This window comes from Xenopus tropicalis, chromosome 2, assembly GCF_000004195.4.
Source record: "Xenopus tropicalis strain Nigerian chromosome 2, UCB_Xtro_10.0, whole genome shotgun sequence".
NCBI lineage: Eukaryota > Metazoa > Chordata > Amphibia > Anura > Pipidae > Xenopus > Xenopus tropicalis.
The window spans coordinates 101,918,256-101,945,270 of NC_030678.2; the positions used below are offsets into that span (position 1 = coordinate 101,918,256).

Consider the following 27,015-nt stretch of genomic DNA (forward strand, 5'->3'; position numbering starts at 1 on the left):
AAAAAAGAGACAAGAAATCCTGTGTTTCTTCTGATAGAGGACTCTGTGCAGCGTTTCTGTGAGTGCTTATAACTGTATTTACATAGACCTTTCTGATAAAACTTACTTAGTTTTTACCTTTCTTTCTCCTTTAACAACCAATTTCAGTGTGATCCGACAAAACTGTCAAATTATCATAAGGTTAGTGGCACCAGTTGCACATCTAGTGATCTTTGATCCGACATCAGTCAGAAAATCGTCTTTTACAATAAAATTTGCCCATTGTCCAATCATTAGCAGGATACGGCAGGCAGCTACCAGATTGTCTAGCTTCATGTAGACGATATAAGTTGAAACGGTTGTTTTCCATGATGGACTAATCAATTTTTAAATGATCGTTTCAGGATAAGCTTGGTCCAAAAGAGGCCCCCTATTGAAAACAGATTTCACGAGATGGTTCTTTAACTTCCCATGGTGCCATAGAAACCTGACATTATTAATGATTTAACAATTAAATGTTCATTTTTACTAAATGTAACTTTAGCAGAAAGCAAATAGAAAAAAAAAGCTTCTTTAGGGCTCTGGCACACGGGGGAGATTAGTCGCCTTGCGAGGCTGTTTCAGCGATTTGCCGAAATCGCACCGCCGCGTGTGCCATCCCACCGGCGACTTACATGTTCGCCGGTGAGATGGCAGGGGAAGGCAACTCGGGGAGATTAGTCGCCCATGAACAGGGAGTTTTGTCGCGGGCGACTAATCTCCCCGTGTGCCAGAGCCCTTAAAGAGGCAGTTCACCTTTAAAAGAACTTTTAGTATGTTATAGAATGGGTAATTCTAAGCAACTTTTCAATTGGTCTTCATTATTTATGCTTTTTTTTCAATTATTTGCCTTCTTCTTCTAACTAGAGCTTTCAAATGGGGGTCCCTGACCTCGGCAGCCAAAATACAATTTTTTTTTAAAGGCACCACTTTTACTGTTATTGAAACATTTAATAACTTTATTTCCTATTCTGGTCCTCTCCTATTCATATTCCAGTCTTTGAAACCACTCCCTGCCTGATGAGGTAATTTAGACCCTTACCAACCAGATAACTGCAGAAACTCCACACTAGACAGCTGCTGAACAAAAAATTGAAATAACTAAAAACCTACAAATAGAAAATGAAGACCAATTGCAAATTGTCTCAGAATATTACTCCCTATACCATACTGCGAAGTTATTTGTATGATGTCACCATACAGTTCATCTAGTGTAAACATGACCACTGAATGAAAAGCAGAAGGGCTGCCCTACGTGTGAAGCAGTACCTATAAGGCACTTCCGGTATTGCTTCTTCTCCTACAGGAAGCACGTGTATCAGAGGACAGCTATGACGTCTCTTTCGTGCGCCAGGAACATGCTGGGCTACTGAAGCGCTTACGGTTCTAGAAGAGTTCGGATTACCGGCGGGTAATATGAATCATCATGGCCACAAACAGCCCCCGGCTAAAAAGTTTAAGCCGGGCTCCCCTCCGGTCAAACCCAAAATGCAGGCGGCGATTCATTGTGGCCCTAAGAAAATGACGGTGGAGGAACAGCGCCGGAGTCTCCCTATCTACCTGGCCCGGTCTCAGATCATTGCGCAGCTTCGGAAGCTGGACAGTGTAGTGATCATAGGTGTGTGATGCTAGTAGTGTTCAGAGCTGCAGTGAGCCAAGGCAGCCTGGGAATGTGATCATATATTTAATATGGGGCAAAAATAAATAATTGAGCCATCGTTAGTTAAGTGGGCTTCTCAGCGTACCAGTCTATAGAGAAGGTTTTTCTACTTTCCGGGTTCTAATCCACTTCCCCATTTGCGTCCCAAAATGCAGTTGGCCTCCCTGAATTCCTAAAGAGGTTACACGCCTTTTAAATCATCCCTAGGGTAGTTTCAGGGGTATTCCAAACATCTGGGGCTAATCTATGAACACATTTGTATCTGGGCAGTAACCTATGGAAACCAATGAAATATCATTCATATTTGTATCTACAGCTGCCTGTAGAATCACAGTTTCTTTCAAAATAAGCCCCCCTAGTATGTCCATAAACTTTATAAGTCTGGTTCTCATGCTAAACCTGTTACTTTGGATCTCCTATGAAGGTGTTTTATAGCAGTATATATTTTAGCATGTAACTAAAGGCTGTTGGGAGATAGATGTAGTTGTAGTTTAAGGGTAGCAGGTGGGTGATCATATGACAGCTTTTATCTAGAGCTTCTCTCATTGCTATGGATAGACCTAGATTAAACAAAACTATATATATATGTCCTGATTATAATGAGTTGTCCCTTTTACAATAATCATTGTCTGTTAGTCAGTGGGTTTACTACATGAGACACTTATGGAAGTTATTTGTGGTTGTTTCCGCAATTGGTATTGTTTGAATCTTAAAGGGGACCTGTCACCCTAAAGGTGGCCATACACGAGGCGATTTCGCTCGTTGTGCAATGAACGATTATATCGACAAACGATCGTATGGCGATCGAGTTCCCATACGATATGCCATCCACGGGCAACGATAATTCGGGAAAGATTTCGTCGCATCATTATCGTAAAATACGTACGATCGTACATCTACGTACGATCGAATGTCGTTGACTTCCGCTGCTGGCAATCGTGACATGCGCAGAGAACAATCGTTGAAAGACAAATGTCTGACACTCACACCAACTGGCAGATTTTATCGTTAAACGACCAAAATTTTTAAACCTGGCCGATCGATTTTGGGGACGATAATGTCGGCTCGTTTAGTGGGCCGACGATCGTTCGTACACCACCAACTATACGATAACTTAACGATAGCATCGGATTGTTCGGGAATCGGTCGTTTGTAAGTAAAAAATCGGTCCGTGTATGGCCACCTTAAGAAATAATTCCAAATTGTTTTTCTATTGTATTTGTCAAGTAAAATAAACTTCACTTACACTGTATAAATTATTTTAATCTTATTTTCTTTAGCCTTGGAATTCACAATTGCAGGAAGTAGACAGTCGCCATTTTGTGGACACTGTTATAAGGCAAGCTTTGTATCACCCCAAAATCTTGTTTCTGTGCCTGTATGGGGGGACCTGATGCTCATACTCATGCACTGGTTACACAATTAGATGGTGAGGAGGGAGGGGGAATGTGAGGAGAGCAGCAACATCTAAGAAGTTCTGAATTGAAAGTGAAAGTAACTGTCTGCCCTGCCCCTATGCCTAAGGCATAGAGGCGGGACAGGCAATATATGATTGACAGCTGGGATTTTTAAATGCTTTTATAATGGGTTTGGATGTGTTAATAAAAAAATGAGTGGGTTTCATGTTTAATTTGAAAAGGACTTTTATTATACAGCTTTTTATGTCTGGGTGACAGGTCCACTTTAATACCATTTGCATTGATTTATTTATGAGAATATGTTGGTGTAGATACATGTTAGCTACTTATGTTTTATGATTAACATGTGTTTTAGCATATTTTATTAAGCATGTGCACTTTATGTGGTACACGTGTGGTGTAATTAACTTTTTTTTTAAAATTTGTTGCAGATTTTGCACTTGTTTTGATTGATACAATAATAGACACAGATGCATTTTTATGAAGTGCTACTTTTTATATTGATTAATTTCAATGTTACATTGTAACTTTAACACTTTGGACATAATTTTTTTTAGAAGTTTCTGCTAATATGTTACACTTTAACTACTTGTGTGCGTAGTTCACTTTGGTGTGTGGGTTCTTAAGAGATGTGATTCACTTTCTGTTTTACATCCTGACGACGTTCCCAGATGGATCGAAACGCGTTGATGTAGATGGCAAATTGATGAAACAATAAATATTTTGTACTTTCAAGGACAAATGCTGTGAATGCTTTGCATTTATAAAATTGGTCCTAGCCATGGAATTAGCCTGATATTGGGGAAAAAGATCTGCTCTTTTGGCAACCTTGCCAAACCAGTGTATCTTAACGTTTATGGCCACCTTTTTGTTCACTTTATTGGCACTTACAACAACCAACTTTTAGATTGTAAACACTTTTGGGCAGGACCTTCTTTACCTCTTGTATCAGTTATTGTTGCTTTGTATGTAAATTTTTAACTTCAGTGCATACACACACGAAATATGTTAGCACTTTATAAATACATGATAATAGCTATCTGTAAGCAATGCCATATTATAAAGTCCGATTTGATCTTAAACTTGTAATCTTTTATTGGGCTGATCCACTTGTTGGTAGTTAACACACAGAGTTGCTGAGATGAAAAAGAAGTCAGATCTACTGTATTTACAGTTTTGTTGGTTTGATTAACAATTCAAAGCATTGCTTGTTTGCTATGGTCAGTAGACTCTAGCAACCACGTAATGGCTATTATTCCCAGCTGGTGAGATGTAGTGCAAAAATAATGATACAAAACCCACACAAAGATCTGGTACTGGGCCATTATCACATGTTTAGCTTCCAAACCTCACTTATTTGAAATAAGACAACAACAATTCACTTTATAGTTTGAGAAACACTGCCCTATTTTTTGCCAGTTTAGTCTTTTGGTAATGTTTCTTGATTTTCGTTTTTGCACAGGAGAGACAGGGTCAGGAAAGACAACTCAGATTCCACAGTACCTCTATGAAGCCAGCATAGGACGTCAGAGTATAATCGCTGTGACTCAACCCCGCAGGGTGGCTGCCATATCGCTTGCAACTAGAGTATCAGAGGAAAGGAGAACAGAACTAAGTAAACTGGTGGGTTCCAGTACCAGTTTTTTTTCTTAATTGTCCTTGCCTTATCTTGTGAACAGCCTTATGCTTATCCCAAGAGTTCTTATGGTTTTAGATAAAATGTATAATTCTGTGTACTACTGTACAACAAGCATACTGCCATAACGCCACCAATAAACTTGGTACCATTGCGAAATTCTGCAGCAAGTATCTGTGAGAAATAACATGGGTCTTGTAAAGATAAACAGTGTATAAAGTTATTTTGAACCTTTTTGATAATGAACATTTCCTGCGTCTATTAAACCTTAAACTTTTCAACTGCCCTTCTGCTGCTCTAAGCATGTGTGTGTTCATGGCAAGCTTTGGAGTGATACAGGTATTCATTGCTCAGTTCTTTTAACTTGAAATTTGCTGAACAAAACTGCTTTCTGATTGGTTGCCCTGGGTAACTGCACCAATACAGATGTACTTATTGTTAGTAAATTAGCCCCAGTATGTCTAGCATTTTAGATTCCCACATTGGCTCTTATTAACATTGGATGGTGTGCATGAAACAATATGACCACTCATATCACTGAGGCTGCACTAAATTCTTCTGCATTTCTGATTGTAGGTAGGCTATACTGTACGTTTTGAGGATGTCACATCAGAAGAGACAAAGATTAAATTCTTAACTGATGGAATGTTGCTTCGTGAGGCAATTGGAGACCCACTTCTTCGCAAATACAGTGTAGTTATCCTGGATGAAGCTCATGAAAGGACCATTCACACTGATGTCTTGTTTGGGGTAGTTAAATCTGCACAGAAGAAGCGGAAGGAGCAAGAAAAGCAGCCTCTGAAGGTAAGTGAAGATGTGATTCCTTTAGGCCCAGGTGCAGCCATTTTGCTCATCTACAAAGCAGTACAAAGCATCAGTAGGCGAATGGACCTGGCAATAGGCAGTTTTACACACTGTACAGCATCACAGATGTAGCAGCATAGCTTTAATGCCTCATATTTAATTATTCACTTTAATTGTGTGCTAATGGGGCATCATTAAGGCTAATGTGAGGCAATTTTTCTGTTAAGGCACGCTGGGGTAGTTTTCCAGTCAGGATTTACTGGAAAACTTCCCCAGTAGTTTAATTAAATGTGCCTTTTCCTGTGACGTTCAGTAACGTAAAGTAACTTCAGTAAAGATGAATGTATGCTTCCTCAAATGTAATATTTTTGTTCTGCTGACAGTTTAACCTGGTTTAGTTCCTCATGAGGCAGCCATCAGAACCCATAAGGGCACAAACTGTTGTAGATTCCTCCTTGATCCTTACCCTCTTGAAAAATGTCCCACCTGATACAGTTTTCCATGAGATGCTTGCCCCTTATCTATGATTTGTCTTCCTCTATGCCCCCTCTTGTTAAGCAGGAAAAGTTCTGTTTATTTCTGTTCTTTGCCAGAAGAGAGGGTCAGTAGATTCCAATTTGGATAATAAAGACAAAACAGGTTTAGCCACAATGACTTTGGAGCTGTTTGATGGTAATCTGTAATGCAATATTAATAATTGTTTTGCATACTCCTCACAGATTATTATAATGTCTGCCACAATGGATGTTGATCTGTTCTCAGAGTACTTCAATGGGGCCCCAGTTTTATACTTGGAGGGAAGACAGCATCCTATTCAGATCTTCTACACAAAAGAGTCTCAAAGCGATTACCTCCAAGCAGCCCTGGTCACAGTTTTCCAGGTCCACCAGGTACAGAATTTCTTCTAATATTGTGATGTGCCTTTTAAAGATAATAGGTAAATTAACACTAAGGTTATATAGATATGTTGTATTTCTGTCAGTTATTTTAAAATGCTGTTTTGAGTCACTTAAAAACATATTATTTATTTACATTTGACTTAAGGAAGTTCCGGCCTCTCATGACATCTTAGTTTTCCTCACTGGTCAGGAAGAAATTGAAGCAATGACCAAAACATGTCGTGATATATCCAAGCACCTACCAGATGACTGCCCTAAGATGGTAGTTATGCCTCTTTACGCATCTCTTCCTCACTCACAGCAGCTCCGAGTGTTCCAGAATGCACCCAAGGTGAGATTCACAGCACCAAATTTCCAAACCCTTTAAGGAAAACTATACCATTATAATGAATACTTAACCAACAGTTTATATCATAAGTGATCTATTAAAAAGTAGTACCATAGTACATAGTTATTTATATAAAGCAGTGTTTTGCATATGAGCTGTTTTATGTGATATATTTTTAGAGACCTCTCAGGTGCATGTACTTGGTTGTAAGGGATGTAACCTAATGTAATTTCTTTGTTCCCTGTCTCTTAGGGTCAACGCAAGGTTATACTGTCCACCAACATAGCGGAAACTTCCATAACAATACCAGGAATCAAGTATGTGGTAGACACGGGCATGGTAAAAGCAAAGAAATACAACCCAGGTGTGCAATAGTGCAGTACATTTTTTTTTCTATGTTTTATTCAGTGCACATCCTTATGCAGTAAATAGTCAGGCACATGAGTTTTGTTGTGAACTTTTTGTTTAAGCATCAACAAACACTAGTAAAACCACTCAGAATTTGGCTAGTGCCACACGAAAAAATGCAGGCCTAGAATCAGTCCCTATGCTTGAACCAGTCTGCTACCTTGTCTGCACCCAAGAGCATTGTCTCTGGTTGGGAGCAGGCAGGCACAAGACTTCAGCATTTTCAGCTGATATGCTTTGTGTCTGTCTGCATGCGGGCGGAGACAATGCTATGGGATGCAGGCAAGGTAGCAGGTTGGAGCCAGCATAGGGACTGATTTTTGGCCTGTGTTTTTATGCAGGCCGAGAATTAGCCCTGTGTGGCACTAGCCTTTAGCATGGCATAGGTATAGGTAAATACAAAATCTTGCTCAAGGATAGCGAGCTATATATATCTGTACTAAGAAGTATATCTATACTAAGAAGAATTAAATCAAAAACCTTAGATCACATAAAATTATCTTTTCTAATACCTAAAATATAATTTGTAGTAAAAAAACTTCTGTACCGCAAATTACTTTTGTTCTTTAACAGTCTGCTTACTGATGTTCAAGTTAGATATAAAGTGAGTATAGGACTGGCCAGAGCTGGGATGACTTTGACATAGTTGGCCAGCTTGAAGTATATTGCAATATATGGACAAACAATCCGTTTTGATTAAAGGGGAGATCATATCTTGGAAGCTTAATGCACAGAATGTCTTAATGTTCTATATATATTGATAATGAGTGAGTGCAGAGGACATTTGTTGCCGTTTGTATGAATTTATGGTCACATCCTAATGGTTAAAAATTCAGTGCTGAGCACAACTTTCCCTTGTTTGCTAATGTTTACCCTCAGACAAATGGCATTTGGAACAGCTGATGCTGTAATTCCCTAATTACTTTTCACTGGGATACTCTTTATTTATGGCTTACAGTAATGGAAAAATATAGAAGCTGTAGTAAGTTGTGTTCTGAAACATTTAGCTTAACCCCTCACTGCTCTACATTTAAGATCTTATTTATTACATATTGCAATTACCTTTTTATTTTCTATTTTTTAATGGAAAAAAAAACCAAACCATTGTTTGGATGAAAATCTTTCCTTATTCAAGAGTTCCCAAGATGTTTATGGGCCTTTTTTTTTTATTTTTTTTACACTCAAAAATATAAGCAAAAATTATATATCTTTATAATGAATGAATTATAATATAATATAAATATAATACATTTATAATATCATTAATTTAATTATATTATCATATATATGTCTCCACCTTAGGTATGCCTTCCCCATATTCAGAAAAGTTTTCACTTTTTGCAAGCCTTGGCTACTGGGCCTACACTACATAGTTTACCATATAATATTTATTGCAGCATGGATAGAAATACAAGCTGTTTTGAAGAAAGTAACCCTTTCCCCTTTTCTAATGTGCCCTGTTGCAGGTAGAGGAGAAAATCGCCTCTCCAAGCCTTGTACTGATTTCCTTATGTCTGTGTTATAAAGGCGTTTGGCCCTTATTAAACTGCAATGCAGATTGCTACAGTTATTTATTGACTGATCCTTTTGGGACTGGGGCTGTACATTCAAGTTATGTTCATATTAATTTTGCATATGATCCATATAAATGCTAAACCCAACTCTCTTGACTACTTTTGTGTCTGTAGAAAGTGGTCTTGAGGTTTTAGCAGTGCAGAAGGTGTCAAAAGCTCAGGCCTGGCAGCGCACTGGACGAGCAGGGAGAGAGGACAGTGGAATATGCTATCGTCTCTACAAAGAGGAGGAGTTTGAGAAATTTGAGGAAATGACTGTGCCAGAGATACAAAGGTAATATTTTTGTATAATTAATCCATCAAAATATTACTTTTATTATAGTCTTGCTATCAGATACAGCTAGAAGGAGTTGTAATTCTTAAATATTGATATTTCCTTAGAGCACATCTGTGATGCAAATGGCAGTGCTATAAAAATTGAAAGCTTGGAAAGAAAAGCATGCAGTCTGAGGTTTCTATTGCTAATTAGGTGACATCTTGAAAGGGCTAAATGGAAAGTTCCAGTAATTGTAATTAAAAATCTGAGCTAACAATCATATATTATTGCCTGCCCCACCTCTATGCCTCAGATAATTTATGTCTTAGTAAGTTACCTATTAAAATATATTATAAAATTGGCACAACTATATCTGTCAATATTGCCCCTTTACAACTTCATGTTGTGATGTAATGTCACTCACTGATCCCTTGAAAAACAAAAAAGAAAGTTCTTAATGTATGGCAAGAAGTGAAGTAGGCACTGCATCAGATCCCTGAGCAAGAAAATGCAATTTGTAATAGGGGAGTTGTTATTAGCACATTCACAAGTTTGCTTCTGAGGTAGAAGCCCCAAGAAATTGGCTACCTGCAGTTGATCATTTAAGCTAATATATAATCCTTTGAATTGGTTTGCTTACTTATTTGTGTATTTTGCGCGTTTACAGGTGTAACTTAGCCAGTGTAATGCTGCAGCTTCTTGTCCTTAGAGTTCCAAATGTTCACACTTTTGACTTTATGTCAAAGCCATCTCCAGGTGAGATTATACATAGTCTGATTACATATCAACAATTATACATTATAACTGTTGCTTTCAGAAAAATATGTTACCAAATATTTCCCTATTCTTTTATATATTTATATTAGATTCCATACAAGCAGCAATTGACCAGCTGCATCTCTTGGGTGCTGTGGAGAGGAAGGGGGATCAAATCGTCCTTACACCTTTGGGAAAGAAGATGGCAGCATTTCCTTTGGAACCTAAGTTCTCAAAGGTAACATTGGAAACTGATGAAGCTGTTTTAACACATCTTGTCAATATGCTTGAATTCCCCTTTAAACTTTGAAATAGCGCACTAGTGGACATCTAGCAGTGTGTCGCTGTACAATTTCCGCAAAAAGCAGATAGGAATGGCACATACTTTTTTTTTATGGTGCAGAACCAATTTATTCAGTTGGAAGGGGCAGGCAGGCTCAGCACTCTTATGCTGGGAGGGCCAGAAGAACTCTGGGGCAAGCACAGTGGTCTGTCTGATGTGTTCATGACCAGGCAAATGTCTCTGCCAGATGTGCTGAGGCAGAAAATTGTCACTAGGGATAACAAGGCAAACAATTTTAAGTGAAGCATTTCAAAGAAAGGTTGAAGTGCCATTACCTTTGTACACATTGTGAGATTTATGGTTAGCAATCTCTAAATACTTATGGCAGGATAATGTGACAAAGTGATTATGTAAAAGCAGAGTGCTGCTGTCATAGCACCAAGCACTAATAAGAAGGCTGCCAGTAAAAGAATTACAGTGAACTGGAACTGTGTGATCTCTTCAGTTCTCATCTGTCTCTTTACACACTCTATCTAACGCCGAGTTTCCAGTAGTTCTAAAAGTACTGCAGGACTATTGAGGGCAAGTCAGTAGGGTGGCAGAGCAATGCAGAATGGTGAAGGGTTTATGGTGGTGCAATACCTGTGATTGCAAATGGCCATAAAAAATACATGGAAGATGCTTTGGTAAACTGTTTTTGATGTGATTGATTTTCTAGTTAGAATGTGCCGTGGCAGAAAAAAAAAACCAGCCAGTTGAAAATAAAACATATATTTGTTATTGCATATTAATACGTGTCTTACATGCATATTCAGGCGAGCTATGCCATTATCTTTGTTGAATTGTCCATGTAACATTGCTGCTTTATTTAATAATACATAATGCATTTTCCTGCAGTGAATTCTACAGTATCAATGGAAAACTCATGTCATTACTTGCTGATAGTCTTAGGATTTATATTTTTTGTTTCAGACCATCCTTCTTTCTCCAAAATTTCACTGTACTGAAGAGATCCTGACTATAGTCTCTCTGCTGTCAGTGGACAGCGTACTCCATAACCCCGCTTCCAAACGTGATGAGGTACAAGCTGCCAGGAAGAAGTTTATCTCTAGCGAGGGTGACCACATCACTTTGCTTAATATCTACAGGGCATTCAAAAACCTGGGAAAAAACAAGGTTAGTCTTTTTTTTTGTTTGTTTATAGGAAATAAAGGGAAATTATTCAAATACCTTTTTTCTTTTTCTTTTTTTTTTTTTTTTAAAGCAGCCAAACTTTTATAAAGGGTAACAGTGATGGATGCTAGTTTTAGTTATTGCATGGGGCATATATTTAGAAATAAAGAACAGGCCCTGATTGCCATTGGGTTCAGTAGGACAAAATGTCATGTTACTTATATTGCAGTGATAATATAGTGTGTCTGTTGTGCATGGCAGCCTTGGCAAGTATAAACTGTGCTTTGCTTATCTTTAGGATTGGTGCAGAGAAAATTTCATCAACGGTAGAAACATGACTATGGTTTTAGAGGTGCGCTCCCAGCTAAGGGACATCTGTATAAAGGTATGTACATTTACTTTGCGTAGCAAAACTATCAGCAAGTTATATAGCCAAGTAAGTCACTAAAGTGCTATACTGCAAGCCATAGCTTCTCCGCTTTGGACTCTAAACGGTTTATGTAATAATTAGCGGGTAATGTTTACTGGTTTAAAAACAATCTTATTTGTTACTAGGGGGTTAGTGCCCCTGGGCAATCTTAGTGTCTTATTATTACATATGGGGGTTGGTACTGTGAAGGCACTTTTCTTTCTATACTTGTAGCAAACCTCCTTTTAAGATCCACTTATTATTTTCTTGCATAGCTGTCAATGCCAATGGAATCCTCGAGAACAGACACACGAAACATCCGCCAGTGCTTGGCTCACGGTTTGTTTATGCATGCCGCTGAGCTGCAGCCAGATGGAACTTACACTACGGTGGACACTCACCAGCCCATTGCCATTCACCCTTCTTCCATTCTCTTCCATTGCAAGCCAGCCTGTGTTGTCTACAATGAACTGCTTCATACCTCCAAGTGTTACATGAGAGACCTGTGTGTTGTGGACGCAGACTGGCTCTTTGAGGCTGCCCCAGATTATTTTAGACGGAAGTTAAGAACTACCAAAAAATAAACCTTTGTAACTCTTTGATGTGTTCTCTTCAGTGCTACAGGTGTTACTGTAGGAATAGGTAAACCATCGAATAGCAAGCTCATCAGTAGTATACCTGTAAATTCAAAGTTGCATTGCAGTCGTAGTGAAGGTGGTTTTATTTAAGAGAATCCTTTTCTTAAAATCTTCAAAATTATTACTGCAGGGTACATTATATATTATGTACACAATACATTAAGAATTGTTGGACAGATGGCCAATATATAATATATATTCACGCTATAATATGATCTTTACTACATTCACTCACTTATACCTCAAGCATATTTTATTTTTGTTTGTGTACTTGCCTTAATGTTTTTATATTCCAGAAAAGCTAATAGTACATTTCAACCAATAATTTTCAACCACTTTTAATTTTTTTTTATTGTGCCTATTATATTTTTGTTTTATTATCTGACATGTACAGAACCATATTTATGTTACATTTTAACATTTTTATTTGCTGAACATTCACTTTCTATTAATTACATTCTGCAATCTATTGGTATCATATGAAGTCAGATTTATTTTCTGTTCAAGACAGCTAAATTGTACACACAGTTATCAAACCTTATCTTATGTACTTTTGCAAGGAAATTCCAATGGAGCCACCCAGCTTGTGTTTGGTATTGTGTATCTTTTTATGCTACTAATATTCATGCATACAAATTTAAGAATGTTGTTGTTATTATTAGTAAGAACATGGCTATTGGTGTTCTAGTAAAATTAGCTTGATATATGTTACACAATATGCACATATAGCGTGTTTAGCAGTCTTATTCTTAGGCTGTTGCCATCATGGCGTGGATGCTCTTGTAGTTTCCAATCACTTGCAGCTGTGTGTGACTCAAGTGGCGCAGTCACTGATCTGTATAAGAGACCCCAGAACAGTGCAAGTGTGGAAGGATTTACATCCTAGTATGACCAATTCGCATGGATAATTTCTGGCAAATATGTAAAATTTCTCTTTTAGAGCACGTATGATACGCTGTAACCCAGGTTCTGGTATTTCATAGTGGGGGGGCTTGCATTGGGTGTATTGTTAGACGACTATAAAATACAGTGCTGGCTATGTATTGCCAACAGTGTAATGCAATGGTTATAGATCATAAAGAACAATGGCAGAACAGGGTGAACGAGAAAACTGTGATAGCATTTTAAAGATATACTAATCATGTTCCTAAATTTCAATAGATAGCAAAAAGTATAGTGTAGTCTAACCATACTGGCACTGACCTTTTCAGGCCTTTTCGTATGTAATGTATACAGAAGGGATTCTTGACCAAAGTTGGATCTTCATGTTCCTTTTAAATGGCATATCTTCCTACGATAGAAGAAGTATTGGCTTATACAGTTGTCTGCCAGATATAATTCGGAGCCACCCTGGGAAAAGGTTTTCCTTCCAAATGATTTTTTCTTTAAAGCAACGCTATTACACAGTTTGAGAAATACTGATGTAGTGTATATCTTCCAAGAAGGGGTCCTAAAAGTTTCAAAATAGCTTTAGAGGCCATTGTTTTAAAAACTTTTAAGACTTATTAAGCCTATTTTATCAAAATCATAATTATATATTATAACTGGCTGAATGTCTGCCTAACACTGGGTGATTGTTTTGGCTCAGATAGCAAATTGCAATGCATGTGCTCTAGATACAACATACAATAAAAGCACGTCATTTCTCAGGGCTGGAAGGGAAGTGTAATATAGTTCTACAATATTTAGATTTTTATATAGCAAAGGAATAATTTTTCTGTAAATTGCTCTATTCTTGCACTCTTGTTGGTCAAAATATTTATAAAAGGAATGGTCAAATTTCATTTGTGAGAATAAATATAAGAAATCTCTGGAAAGTAAATCTCTGGAGTAAAATTGTCAACCTAAAATGTGATCTGTGCTTATTTTGGTGTCTAATTTTGTTGGTTGTACTTTTCTTTTGAAAAAACTATTACTGCTGTAATTAAACAGAATATTATACGTGTTAAAGTCAGTGGTGAGTAGAGGAAAACATGTTTTAAACAGTGTTTTGCAAATTTCACTGCATGTAAATTATTGCCTAAAGTTTGAGCATCTCAATAGTGGCAATGATCCAGGACCTCAAACTTGTCACAGGAGCTCCCCATCTTGGAAAGTGTCTGTCACATGCTCAGTGAGCTCCGAGCAGTTGTTGAGAAGCAGAGCTTAAGGGTCGTAGCAAATTATCAAGCAGAAAATGAGGGTTGCCTTTCATATAAGCTGATGCTACAGGGCTGATTATTAAATTCTGATGCTTATTGTACTGGTTTCTAAACTGCCATGTAGTAGTCTCTCTTAATTACTAATTAGCCTTCTATTGTGATATTTATTTTCTGTATATACAGTATATTGTGAGTCGGCCCCTAAGCTCAGTAACTGACAGCAGCACAGAGCATGTGCAGTGAATAGTCAATAGAAAATGGGGAGCTAATGGGGGCATCTTTGGAGGAACAGATCTTCCCTGCTAAAGGGCTGTGGTTGCCTTGGGCTGGTACAGAAACCCAAAACATAATGTACATTTCTGCCCTACTTCTTTTGTAAGGAGTTCTCCATTAATATCATAATAGTAAGATCAAGTCTTAATCAAGGGTAAACTACCAATCTGCATTCATATATGTGATGTGTGCAAAGTTATGGCCACATCTATGGGTAATTATCACCAGAGTATGATTAACAGCACATGAACCTTTTTTTTTTTTTTTTCCCAAATGAATAACAATGGCTTCCTTGCAACCCTCCAAATGTTAATCACTGTCATTCTGTAAAACAATCAATATGGCCTATGTAAGTATGGACTTGCTGCATCTTGAAAATATTATATCCCCATCTGTACAGAGACTGGTAGGGAATTCCCAGACAATCACCATAATCCATGAACCTTAAAGGACATGTAAACCCCACACACAAAAATGTTATCAGAGAACAGCCTCTTTGAAATCTTTCAATACCTGCCACCTTAATCACTTAGATTTATTTCTCCTTCTGTAACCCACTTGGCCCCCCTCAGGAATTTGCTTTGACTTCTGGCTTGTGGGCATGCTCAGTTGTACTAAGCTCAGATTACTAGACACACCCCTAGTAGCCAGTAAAGAGATGGCATTGCTGGTTCCCATAGAAATTTAGCTCTAGCTGTCTGCTTCAATTTCTTTCTCCTAACCTCCTCTCCTGAGCTCAGCTCAAAGAAAGCAGAACATTTATCAAAGACAGTTCTGCCTGTGTGAGCCTGGAATGTATGCTGAATAAGGGTGTGTGTGTATGCCGTTTGCAGATTTAAATGTATCTAATTATGTATCAGAGGAATAATGGCCTCCAGTTGAAAGTTGCTATTTGCTTTAGGAAAATGTGATGGTGCTGGCAAGCGGAGGGGATATATGCAGTACAAATGATGCCATTTGGGTGGGGGAGACGTGCCCAACTGATATACATTGTAGGCAAATGTAGGCTTTACATGTCCTTTAAGATGGCCATACACTGTGGGATCCGCTCCTTTGGCGAGATTGCCAAGCGAGTTAGTCTTCTCCCGATATTCCCACCTACAGGTGGGTGATATTGGGCTAATTCAATCGTTTGGCCCTAGGGAAAGAGTTTGTTTGTTCAAAGATAGGGAGCTCTGAACAACCTGCCGTGTTTTAAGGGAAAAAAGTTATTGAATAAAACTGGATTGGAAAATATGAATTTTTTAAATTACCAGAATGGGCAGAATGCATTTTAAAACATATGTATTGTGCCAATTTTTAACAAAGATGGTTTTAGGGGTATATTCTCCCTTTAAGTCCACCCTCTGTCTTAGATGAAGCGCTGTTATCCCGCACATACATGCTAGGTTGCATTAGCCAATGAATGGACAGAGAATGATACTCTTGCAGAACCTGCATTATTTCCTGTCAGGTGATCAAAAGGGAGCACACAATATGGCAGCGCAAGGTTAAAGATATAAAAAGGCAACATTTACTCATATGTATATGGAAAATTGGCAAGTTTCTTTGATAGGTTACTTATAATAATATATTATCTGTTGGTTAAGTATTCGCTCTGAAGGTATAGTTTATTTTTAAGCACTTTCAGAGTATAGAAAACAGTTTACAACATCATAGTCTGTTTAAAGTCTTTAATGTCATTACAAACATCCTTAAAATGAATGCCAGCACAGCTGGCTGCATTATACAAGTGTAAAAGGAAAATAACATAACCTCTTTTTATGACATATTTGCCAAACATGAATTGGGAGTGGGACATGATGATTAAAGTTCATTTTAATTCAGCAAAATGCTGAATTAAATATCATAATTAATATCATAATTCAGTTGTTCAGAATTCAACCTAGCTGGTGCTGCATTTGGTGTTCTAGTAATGTACAGCAGCTATTACAGAAAGCTGCAACATTCGCTAGTTCTTTGTTGGCAGAAACTGCTACCTCTGCTCACATAAATGATTTCACAAGAGCCACCATATGGTCTACACCGCAGGAAACATCCACTACTTCTCCAGGAACAGTCACCTTAAAAAAAAAAAAAAAAGGATAAAATGCAAGGGAGATTGTATTCCGCTTTATTTTTGTTAAACTAAAAAACTTTAAACAACAGAATGATATAAGAAATTAAGGATAAACTGGTAATGCTATGGCTACAAAAATAAACTGAATTATGTCTTTCTGTAATCCTTACCCGCCAGGGAAAATACTGATCTTCAAATCTTCCCGTACCTAAGCAACCCCTCAAATTTTTACCCCAAACAAACAGCTCTCCTCGATCTGCAACAAAATCACAACTTTTATTGTTTACATTTACGAACAGTGTGTGCCTTTGGATGAAATAAACATTAAAATTGATAGGCCACTTAAAAATATTATCCCTTATAGTTTTATGAACACATGCTTTATAAATTAATCTAAAATAAAGTCTTACATAGTTTATAAAAATCACCTTTCTTCTGTGAATTGTTAATCTTTAACCTTATTTCAAATGAAATTCACTATATACTTATTATGGGATACAGAGTAAGTTGCTATTAGTCAGTCTCTCCCATTAGGTTGCTGTTGGTGCCAGGCAGTGGTGTGTGGCACATAGCTGAAACAGCTCTCCATGGAAAATAAAAAATCTGCACTTAAAGAAGATGGAAAGGTGAAATCTCTGGAGGTGGCAAATGTTAGACATGATGTAAAGTGGCCTAGGGGTGCACAAACTATAAATCCAGGGCTGACCACAGTATTGCTTTCAGATGGATTTTGGCTTAATATCTATCAGCATAAAATCACTGTGGGCCTGATTTGTAAACCAATGCTGAGGCTGGCTGTTTACGGCAAGTTAACTAATAAACTCTGTTATATACGGTAACTTGACAATTCAACTGTAATTCAAACTGAGTTTTGCACCAAAATTATGTCAAAGTACCAGGCTGAACGCAGAAGTAAAAAGTAAATGTGGCCCTGTTGTAGAATGAGCAATATTTTCCCCTTTTTATTGGGTAGAAAGGACACAACCTTAGCAGATCAATTAGTTTCATAAGGGCTTTGCATTCAACATATAACAAATTAACTTACTGTTCAATGCAGCAAAGTGTCCAAGACCAGAGAAGACCTTGGTTACCCTTATATCAGGATTAAAGTCAGACAGACCAAACAGGGATTGAGGAATAATTTCAGGTTGCTGGGCTTCTAAGAAATTTGGTCCTTTTCCAAGAATACCATATCCCCAGACAAAGACACTCCCATCTCCTAAGCACATAGAAAGAAAAAAGCTCAGATTTAAAAGCTCAGATTTTAAAGCTCATCCTATAATTACTGCCTATTCAGCCATGTTTATTTCTCCCAGTTATTCAGTACAGCCCCATCATAAATCAAACCAATCCACTACGGCTGGAAGGGGCTGATTTATCAAAGTCTGAATTTCGGACTTCAAAAAGTAGGAGTGGGAAAAAATCGCATTAGATACGAAAATTTCGGATCACATCGTGGTTGTACGAAAATATTGTGGTATGATTTGAAAGTTCCAAAATTTTTGTATCCGAATGATCGTAAAAGACGCAAAAAACTTTCTGACTTTGAACCTTCTGTGCCTGTTTTTGGAAGCCTCCTATAGGACTCAATGGCATTCTGCAGCTCCAACCTGTCCCAAGGAAAGTCATGATACCAAAGCTTGAATGAATCTGAAAATTTTGTACTCGTTGCAACAAATATGATACAAATTGTCACAAAGTATGAAAAAGTTTCAGAAATTAACAAAAATTTTGTAGAAAATACGCACAGTTCTAAATGTCAGAACAAATACGATTTTTTTCCATTCGGACTAAATTGTACTTAAATGAATAGGCCACTTATTATAAAGTTATAAGCTCTCAAGGTCCAGTTTCCACAGGCAAGCAGCATTCCTTTTCAGCAAACACAGCTCTTTACAAGACAAAGTAAGGTGCATAACATTAGATTAGGCACCCCAAGTGGTTATAATCAGTGTCAACATATCCCTAAACTACTTTATTTCAGTACAATTGCCCAGAGCAAATAATCAAAACTTAGTTTTCATTTTATTATAGCAAACAAAACAAAACTACTTGCTGATTGGATGCTATGGGATAAAATGTAAAATCTATGTTCATATATATACCCTAGAGAGCAACAGGCAATTGAAATAAAATGGTAGCTCAAAACTCACCGTTTACAGCAATACAACCTGTGCCCCCACAAGCGACGTGCTTCACTTTTCCAACATGCTGGAATGGTAAGTGCTGTGGTACATTGACCTGTAAAAAAAAAAAAATATATATATATATATAATTATATTATTTACTATCCTTACCATTTTACGTACTGTTATAAATCTTTAGGAAAAGATAATGCAGCCTAAGGGTTCTTATTACCTATCAGCGGGTAGCATTTATTCGTCACCTGTTTAAAAACAAACATCTCGAAGGTTGCTATGGGCTACTGTACGTGGGCAAACTTTGTGCCTTTTACTACATATGTATTAATGTTTATGAAGACACAAAAATATTCCAACCCAAAACTAAGTTTTTACCTGCCTTAACGAATAAGGTAATATCCCATTTGCATCTTCCCTCTAGTGCTGCATGTTTATATTTGGAACAGCAAAAATACTATATGTAGATATTGGTGTTTTAGGTGTATGCTAAAAACATTTATATTGGTCACTATCAAACAAATGATAAAACATGAGCATTTGTAGGAAGATTTTAACAATCAGGCTTAAAGGTCACTACAGAACAAGCAATGTATTTGATGTCTCCTGTCATTAGTATTTCTAGTGATAAGGCTAAGGTTACAAATTGTCTCATGACCACAAGTGCTGCAAAGATACCATTCAGGACACTGTGCTGACATGGATTAGATCTTTTACCAGAGGTACCTTTTTGGGCTATTGTGCTTAGATAGTATTTTCCTTGAGATTGATGGAGAGACATGGCTATGCCAAAACAAGGATGATGATTAATTGTCATGGGATCTGCCCCATAATAGAAGAAACGGGTAATGGGTAATGTGTTGTATTGGAAGATGTCCCGCAGTGTTGTCAGGAGCTTTCTCTATGCAGGAGCTATTATTTTATTATGTATTGTCATTGACATTGTTTTAATGTTTACTACACATAATGCTGTCTAATATCCTGAGTTGAACCTAAATAGTTCCGGTCAGCCTCAGATGGATCTTTAGGCCAGGCTCAAGTAAGTTCATTGTTAGTTAAGTTAATTATTCAAATATTAGTGACTCTTTGTGCATAGTTACTAATTACAACTTACTAAAGTTGTAATTCCTGCTAGTTAAACCTAATTATTAACTTGTTATATTTGACCAGTGACAGTGCTGTACAGCTATCAGTGGAGGAATAAATCAGTTCAGGGTCTCAGAAGTGGAAAGTTTTGAGCCCAAAGTTGCTTCTGTGCTTGGATCTGGGAAGAGATGAGAAACTTACCTGTGTGGAATCAGTGACACATGCAAGCTGCAGGTACTCAGAGTTTCCCCAGCCATACAGTTGTCCTTCCTCTGAAACAGCGAGGCAGCAATCCCCATAAGTGGCCACCTGCACAATATTCACACCTGCCATATCACCGCCCAGCTTTGTTGGATTGCTACACACATTAAAATGACCAAGTCCTGCAAGAAACAGTCAGGCAGCTGGCTAGCTATAATTCCAAATCAGTGTATTTCAGCTTACTTTTTACAACAAAATGGTGAGAGTCTGCTTAACTCACACAAGGACACACAAATCCCAAGAAACTAGGGATGGAAATGAAAAATATCCCAGGCCATCAGCACCTTATAACCACTGACTATTATGAAGATAATTCTTGTAATGTTCCTTTACAAACAATATAACATGTTAAGAAAAGGTCAGTCATACCCATATTATATGTTCTTTGAGAAACCTCTGTGTTCACATGTCTATGAAGATTTTTATTCATCCAGGTCATGGTATATCTAGTATAAATAAATTTAAAGCAACTGGACTTGTTTGGTAATCATTGAAGAATCATTGGTAATCCTATCAAAGTAACTCCACAGCATTCACACCTCTGTGAGTTTCAGATGTCACCTTTCTGAAGAGTTACAAAGTGCCATTGTGATTGGATTAGTGGGAGATTAGTGCTGAGGACTTCCCATACCAGTCAGTTGAACTGAAGAAGCTGCTCGGATGAGTAGTGAAACGTCTTCAATGTTTACCAAACAAGTCCAGTTGCTTTAAATGTATTTATACTAGATACTTTGGGGCACATTTACTAATCCACGAACGTCCGAAAAGCGTCCAAATGTGTTTTTTCCGTAATGATCGGTATTTTGCAACTTTTTCGCGAATTGTCGCAAATTTTTTGAGCGCTCAATACGAAAAAGTCGCGACAATTCGCGAAAGTCGTAATGGCTATGAAAAAGTCGCAACAATTCACGAAAGTCATAATGGCTATGAAAAAGTCGCGACAATTCACGAAAGTCATAATGGCTATGAAAAAGTCGCGACAATTCACGAAAGTCATAATGGCTATGAAAAAGTCGCGACAATTCACGAAAGTCATAATGGCTATGAAAAAGTCGCGACAATTCACGAAATTTGCAGTGGCTATGAAAAAGTCGCGACAATTTGCGCAAGTCGTAACGGTTACGAAAAAAGTCGCAACAATTTGCGCAAGTCGTAACGGTTACAAAAAAGTACGAAAAAGTTGCAAAATGTTCGTTTTCCAATCCGAATTTTTCTCATTCGGATTCGTGGATTAGTAAATGTTTGTGTTCACAGTTTGGCACATCCCATAAAATGGTGCCTTATGGATACCAGTGATTACTTCTTTTTTTTTTTTAATTCAGGCAAGTTTATTACCAATGATTACTTCTAGTAATTATATGTAAATGACGAGACACATTGTAAGAACTCTAAAAAGACATTTCTGTGTAATTTTATTTAAATTAAATAGCTGAATCTTGATAGGGGTGTCAGACTGACCTGTTTGCCCATCCGCTCCCCATCCACAAGAGTACACTTCTCCTTTCTCTGTCCTGAACAAACTGTGGTCTTGACCACATGCAACCTGAATGAGACAAAAACCCAAACCACATGAGTTAAGATATAGAAAGCAATGACATACATTTTTTAAGATAACCATCCTGTATGAACATATTTTGGCTTATCTACTTGACAAAAACTTTTGGTCATGATTGGTCTTCACTCAGACACTGATCAAACCAGTTAAAAAATGTCATTGGATAAGAACCTCATCGGGCTGGGGATCCTGTCTGAATAGCTTCCCCATGTAATCTGGTCACTGTCCAGGGGCCCAAAGGATAATAAAAATCCAACCTTGTTTACCACTTTGGTGTTCAAATCAGGCAAAGGTCATTTGGCAACTACACCAAAAAAAAAATGGATGAGATTCAATTTGAGATGCAATTCAATTCAGAAAAACGTATCTCTCTGTTTATCACATGAAAACTCTATTGAAGTCTATGGGAAGAAAGTGGAGTTGAATTAGAAGAAAAGTTTTTCTCCTTGAACTGAATTTGTCTATGAGTTTTCACATGAAAAACCATGAAATAACTTTTTCTCACTGAACTGAATATGAATTGGCCCTATGTTTGGGGATTCTGCAACTGCAGCATTTAAGCAGTGAAGATGCCCCCAGCAGCTCCACAGCTGTCAGTTACTGAGCTTAGGGAACAACTCACAATATACTGTATATAAAGAATATAAATGTCACATGTGATACAAGGCAGATTAGTAATTATTTTACACAATGTGCAATTTGCATTAGGGATGAAGGATTCGGATAGAAGTTGTTGCTCTGTTGAGTATTAATACCCAATGATAAATGCAGAACCTATTCTGATTAAATTAACACCTTTATCAGTTTTAGAAATGTTCCTGACATTTAGGACAGTTTGATAGATGGGAAAAAAATCACATTTGTTCTTAAATCTGTCCCTGCATCTTGCATATAGAAACATTTATTAATTATAAGACTAGCACTAGACAGATAACACAACCACTTGTGTTTTTAATGTCCTAGTTTTTGATGATACTGGTACCTGAACCACTCTGCTATCCAGCTCTCGGACCCTGTGAATCAGCTGGCTTTCACTAGCAAAGAAAAAAAGAGCAGAACATTAGAGCAGTACAAAGAATGGTAACAATAAGCTAAACTAACCCCATTACAGCCATTTCAGTATGTACAGACCTAAAAAAAACAAGAACAATAATAATAAGAAGTATTTGGATAAAAGTAGCATTGTTTTAGAAACAAAACATTTTAATTTACTGGTAAAAAAAAAGTTGTTGTTTTCTGCTGGAATGGAAGAGTTCAATTTTTTAGTACTTATGTGACTTAGTCTGTGTCTCAAAACACACTACACTACTGCTAGAAGACTTAATAATTACAGAAAAAGCATTAAGGAGGCTTAATGGAGTAAAAAAAGGATTCAAATATAAAGAAATATATATATTAAATATATATCTGATTCTTTTAACTGGAAATAAAATTAAAAAAAAGCCTTACATTTAAAAACGTAAATGCCATGAGACAACAATTCTTTACAATTCCATTTAATTTGAACTTACACTTGCCTGTGGTAGGGCAATTACTCATGACATATTTTGATCTCCACTACTCTGAGAGGATATCAGCCTTATTACATCTTCACATTGTGAACCACATGGGCAACAAAATCCCTCATCTTGGCACTCTGGTATAGCTAGTTCCAGTTAGGAACTAGCAAAAGTAATGCCAGGTTCAGGCTCTAAGGTCCGTGACAGACGGGGTGATTAGTCGCCCACGACAAATCTCCCTTGATGCAGGCGACTAATCTCCCCGATATGCCATTCCACCGACAGGCAGATGAAGCGAGACCCACACTGCATCGACAACTAAATGCCATCCCACCAGTGGGCAGATGAAGCGAGACCCACACTGCATCGAAAACTAAATGCAATAATCAAATTGCAGTCGAGTGTACATATTTGGTGGCTAGTATTAGACATCTGGACATCAGATGCATGAGAACCTAAGCACTATATGAAAGTCCAACATATGGCCTTGCCCGTAGGGTAAGTCATGAAGATCACTGCAGAGGAATCATCACTGTATAACAGAATCTAAATATGATTACATTTTTATATGAATGATATAACCAATGACCCCTGTAAAATTACTATATTTCCTCATTTTAGCAAATTTGCAGAAAGGACTAAAAATACAAACTTACCTATATATTTCTCCTTCAATAACCTCTCGTGCACACTGCCCGTAAGAGTTATTTCCCAAACTGAAAACTGCAAAATAAATGGCAAATTTATACATGCGAAAAGGTTTTACAACCATCTAGAAATCAACTGAACCTCCCAAGCTGTAGCTGTCAGGAAATTCTGAGTGCTGCAGTATAACAATATTTTAAGGCAGAACAATCTGCTTTTAGTGTAGTTAGCTTCTACAGCTTTCTCTCAGTCCTTCTCATTAAGCCTGGCTGTTGTGACTAGGATACAAAGAATCTTTTCTATCCAAGGTTGTTCTAACACTCCTGTTTGGCATTATCAAATAAATCCCAATAGCCAAATAGTAGGAAGCTAAAGCTCACTGTGTATCGAAGCAAAAGTCTACAGAAGAAGCCATATTCTTTGTTGTTTTTACTTTTCAGAACAATTCTAATTGTGACCATATCAGTTCTACTTTAAAAGTACAGATAATGCAATAGTATTGGTTACCTCCTTCTTTGTCTGTCAAAATGAGCGAATGTGCCCGGCCACAAGACACCTGCAACACTTTGGTCTCTTGGGGCTTATCCAATGGTAATGGGATAGGAGATGGCTCCAGAATGTACTCATATCCTTTAGCTTACAAGAGACAAATAATTGCATGTCATTACTTCTACTAATAAAAAAACAAATCATTTTTGGAAAAGAGACTTGTGCTGGTAAGATTAAAATGTTAATGTTGGCAACAATACCCTTTAGAGCAGTGACACACAGGGAGATTAGTCGTGCCGCGACAAATCTCCGTTGTTGCGGGTGACTAATCTCCCTGCAATGCCATCCCACCGGCTAGAATGTAAATCGCTGGTGGAATGGCATACATGGCACCGCAATTCGCTTTGAGAGGTATTTTTGCCAGTAGGATTAGAAAATGACATCCAATGGAATCTGTTAAGCATGCTCAATGCCCAAGGAACAGTGAGGTTCACACAGTGTGGGGAAGAGATAGTATAGTATTACTCACTTCGATCTCTTCTGCTTCTATGAAATCCAATTTGTGAATCCTTATTCAACCCCATTCCCCAAATCTTTGTGATGTTAGCAGTTTTTGAAGATAGTAAAGTGAATCCATAGCCACAAGCCGCTGATGAAATCTACAAATGCATATAAAAATTAATTATTGTTAGAAAAAAAACATTGGTTCTTTGCAACTTTCATATTACAGTATTCGTATATTTTTTTTATATAATACTTTTTATTATTTAGACAACACAACAACTTGCACATTTTAATTTAGCAATCACATCAGAATAGTACAGTAAGGAAGTATGAGAAAGTTTGCTTCACTTGAGTTCAGGGCATATACAAGTCTTTAGCAATTGCTGCCATAGGTAATGTAGTGGTTACAGGTGTTATAAGAGATAGTGGTCTTTAAAAGCAGGAGCTGAATTCGGTCAAGTATCCAGTGATTGGGTTGATTTGGAAGTTATATCACACCAGCAAAACTTTGTTAAATTTAATTTGCGTGAACCCCTGATCTTATATGCAAACTTAAATCGGGGGACCAAGTTAACTATCTGGTTCCAGGCTCATAAAACAACTGGAATAATATTTTAATGGCCTTGATGCAAAAGTGACAACTAAGAAGAAAAATTATTTTATATGGAATTCCTGTTAGACCATCTTCCTCTTTTACTACCTCACCCCGTCAGTACAACCTGTTGAGAGGGAATGTTACCCAGGTAAGAATAAGGGAAGTTGATTTGTGTTTACTTTTAGTAGAGTAATGATTAAGTTAGAGAGTTGCATAAACTGCAAGTAATTTGCAGTTTATAGGATGCTACCCACCCACCGCCATACGGCTACCCCAGCTCAACCCTGCCTGCTGCTTTCATTTATAGAACAGCATCGCCCAACCTTCTTCAGTCTTCATACAAAAGTATGTAAATAAAGGAGGCACAGCAGACAGGGTCTGGAGAATCCCTTTAGGTTTAGTACAATACTTCTCTATGAGGGAATTACTAAATTGGTAATTGGTAATTTTCTGTATTACTACATGTTGGTAATAAAGGGGAAATTGATTGGTAAATTAGAGATGATTGTTATTTTTCTAAGTAGATTATACATAAGCTTCCCCTATACCTCACCTTTTCATCCATATCCAACCTGTAGGGCGTTAGCTGGAATTTTTTTGGTTTCTTTCTTCCGGTCTCAGGGATGACAAAACTGGGGATGCCCAATGCTCCTGTGTGAGAAAATCCCCAAACGAATACCCGCTCCTTCCTTTTTGCTCTCTCGCCCACATACTGAAACACTGGAAGTTCATCTTGTTCTCTGCTCTTGCTAACTTTGGCAGACAAATGTCTCTGAAGGTGACCTTTGCATTTCAGAATACAGTGGCCTCTGAAGAACAATGAAGTCCACATTTGTAGGTGGTTGTCATGAAACCTATGTCCAGGGATACATAACCCATATAATTAACACACTTGAGATTTTACTGCATTTTATTACAAAGAGGTGATCTGATGCCTTATCTGTGTACTTGAAAAGGTTTGTGCATGATCCCACAGCTTTCTGTCTATTAGTGAGCTATAAGTTTCATCATCCTAACAGAGAATGCTGAGCCCAATATTGCAATATACTACTGAAGGGCCCAGAGCACATTGATGTCCCTTTACCCAGATTGCTGGAAGGGTAGTACTTGATTTTAACTTCATACCTATGGACAAGAAGCGTGACTATATCAAACCCCCACTTATCCCTTTGGTGCCCTGTACAAGAACATAATTGGTCAGTTCATCCCTTTCATTATCACACCTGCAAAACTGAAGCGTTGCCGGAATGCATTAATATTACTGCAGTCCTGAATGCGCTTTCTTCTGCACGTGTATTCCCATCAGCAGTCCTACATTCTATAACCCCATCATTATTCACGCCCCCCCCCCCCCGATCCTTGCTCCTCCCACTTCCTCCTGTCTTGGTCATTGCCATTTACCCTCCTTACTGTATTTTTCATTTTTAGCTGTAGCGTAGCCCCGCCCAAAACTTAGCCAATCTTAGTTAGCCAATCTAAGTTAGCCAATCATAGTCTGGTTTACAGTTAT

General features: G+C 37.7%; 2 protein-coding genes across 3 annotated transcripts; one reads left to right on the forward strand and one right to left on the reverse strand.

Moving 5' to 3' along the window:
- The first annotated feature begins 1,296 nt into the window (after positions 1-1,296).
- On the forward strand, positions 1,297-14,110 carry dhx33 (DEAH-box helicase 33). Its single transcript, XM_002932278.5, has 12 exons — positions 1,297-1,636; positions 4,559-4,719; positions 5,309-5,536; positions 6,256-6,426; positions 6,581-6,766; positions 7,016-7,127; positions 8,860-9,019; positions 9,669-9,757; positions 9,868-9,995; positions 11,013-11,216; positions 11,512-11,598; positions 11,898-14,110. Exons 1-12 carry the CDS (start codon positions 1,435-1,437, stop codon positions 12,204-12,206), a joined length of 2,037 nt encoding a protein of 678 aa, XP_002932324.1. The 5' UTR covers positions 1,297-1,434; the 3' UTR covers positions 12,207-14,110.
- A 2,220-nt stretch (positions 14,111-16,330) lies between these two features.
- Positions 16,331-26,859, reverse strand: rcc1l (RCC1 like). 2 transcript variants are annotated; one of them, NM_001007509.1, is given in 12 exon segments: positions 16,338-16,737; positions 16,904-16,989; positions 17,779-17,952; positions 18,887-18,974; positions 20,159-20,340; positions 21,677-21,761; positions 22,756-22,807; positions 23,929-23,995; positions 24,425-24,553; positions 24,936-25,065; positions 26,059-26,359; positions 26,729-26,811. In NM_001007509.1, coding segments are annotated over 11 exon segments (1,350 nt in total). In that variant the 5' UTR covers positions 26,338-26,359; positions 26,729-26,811; the 3' UTR covers positions 16,338-16,659.
- Between the last annotated feature and the right edge of the window lie 156 nt (positions 26,860-27,015).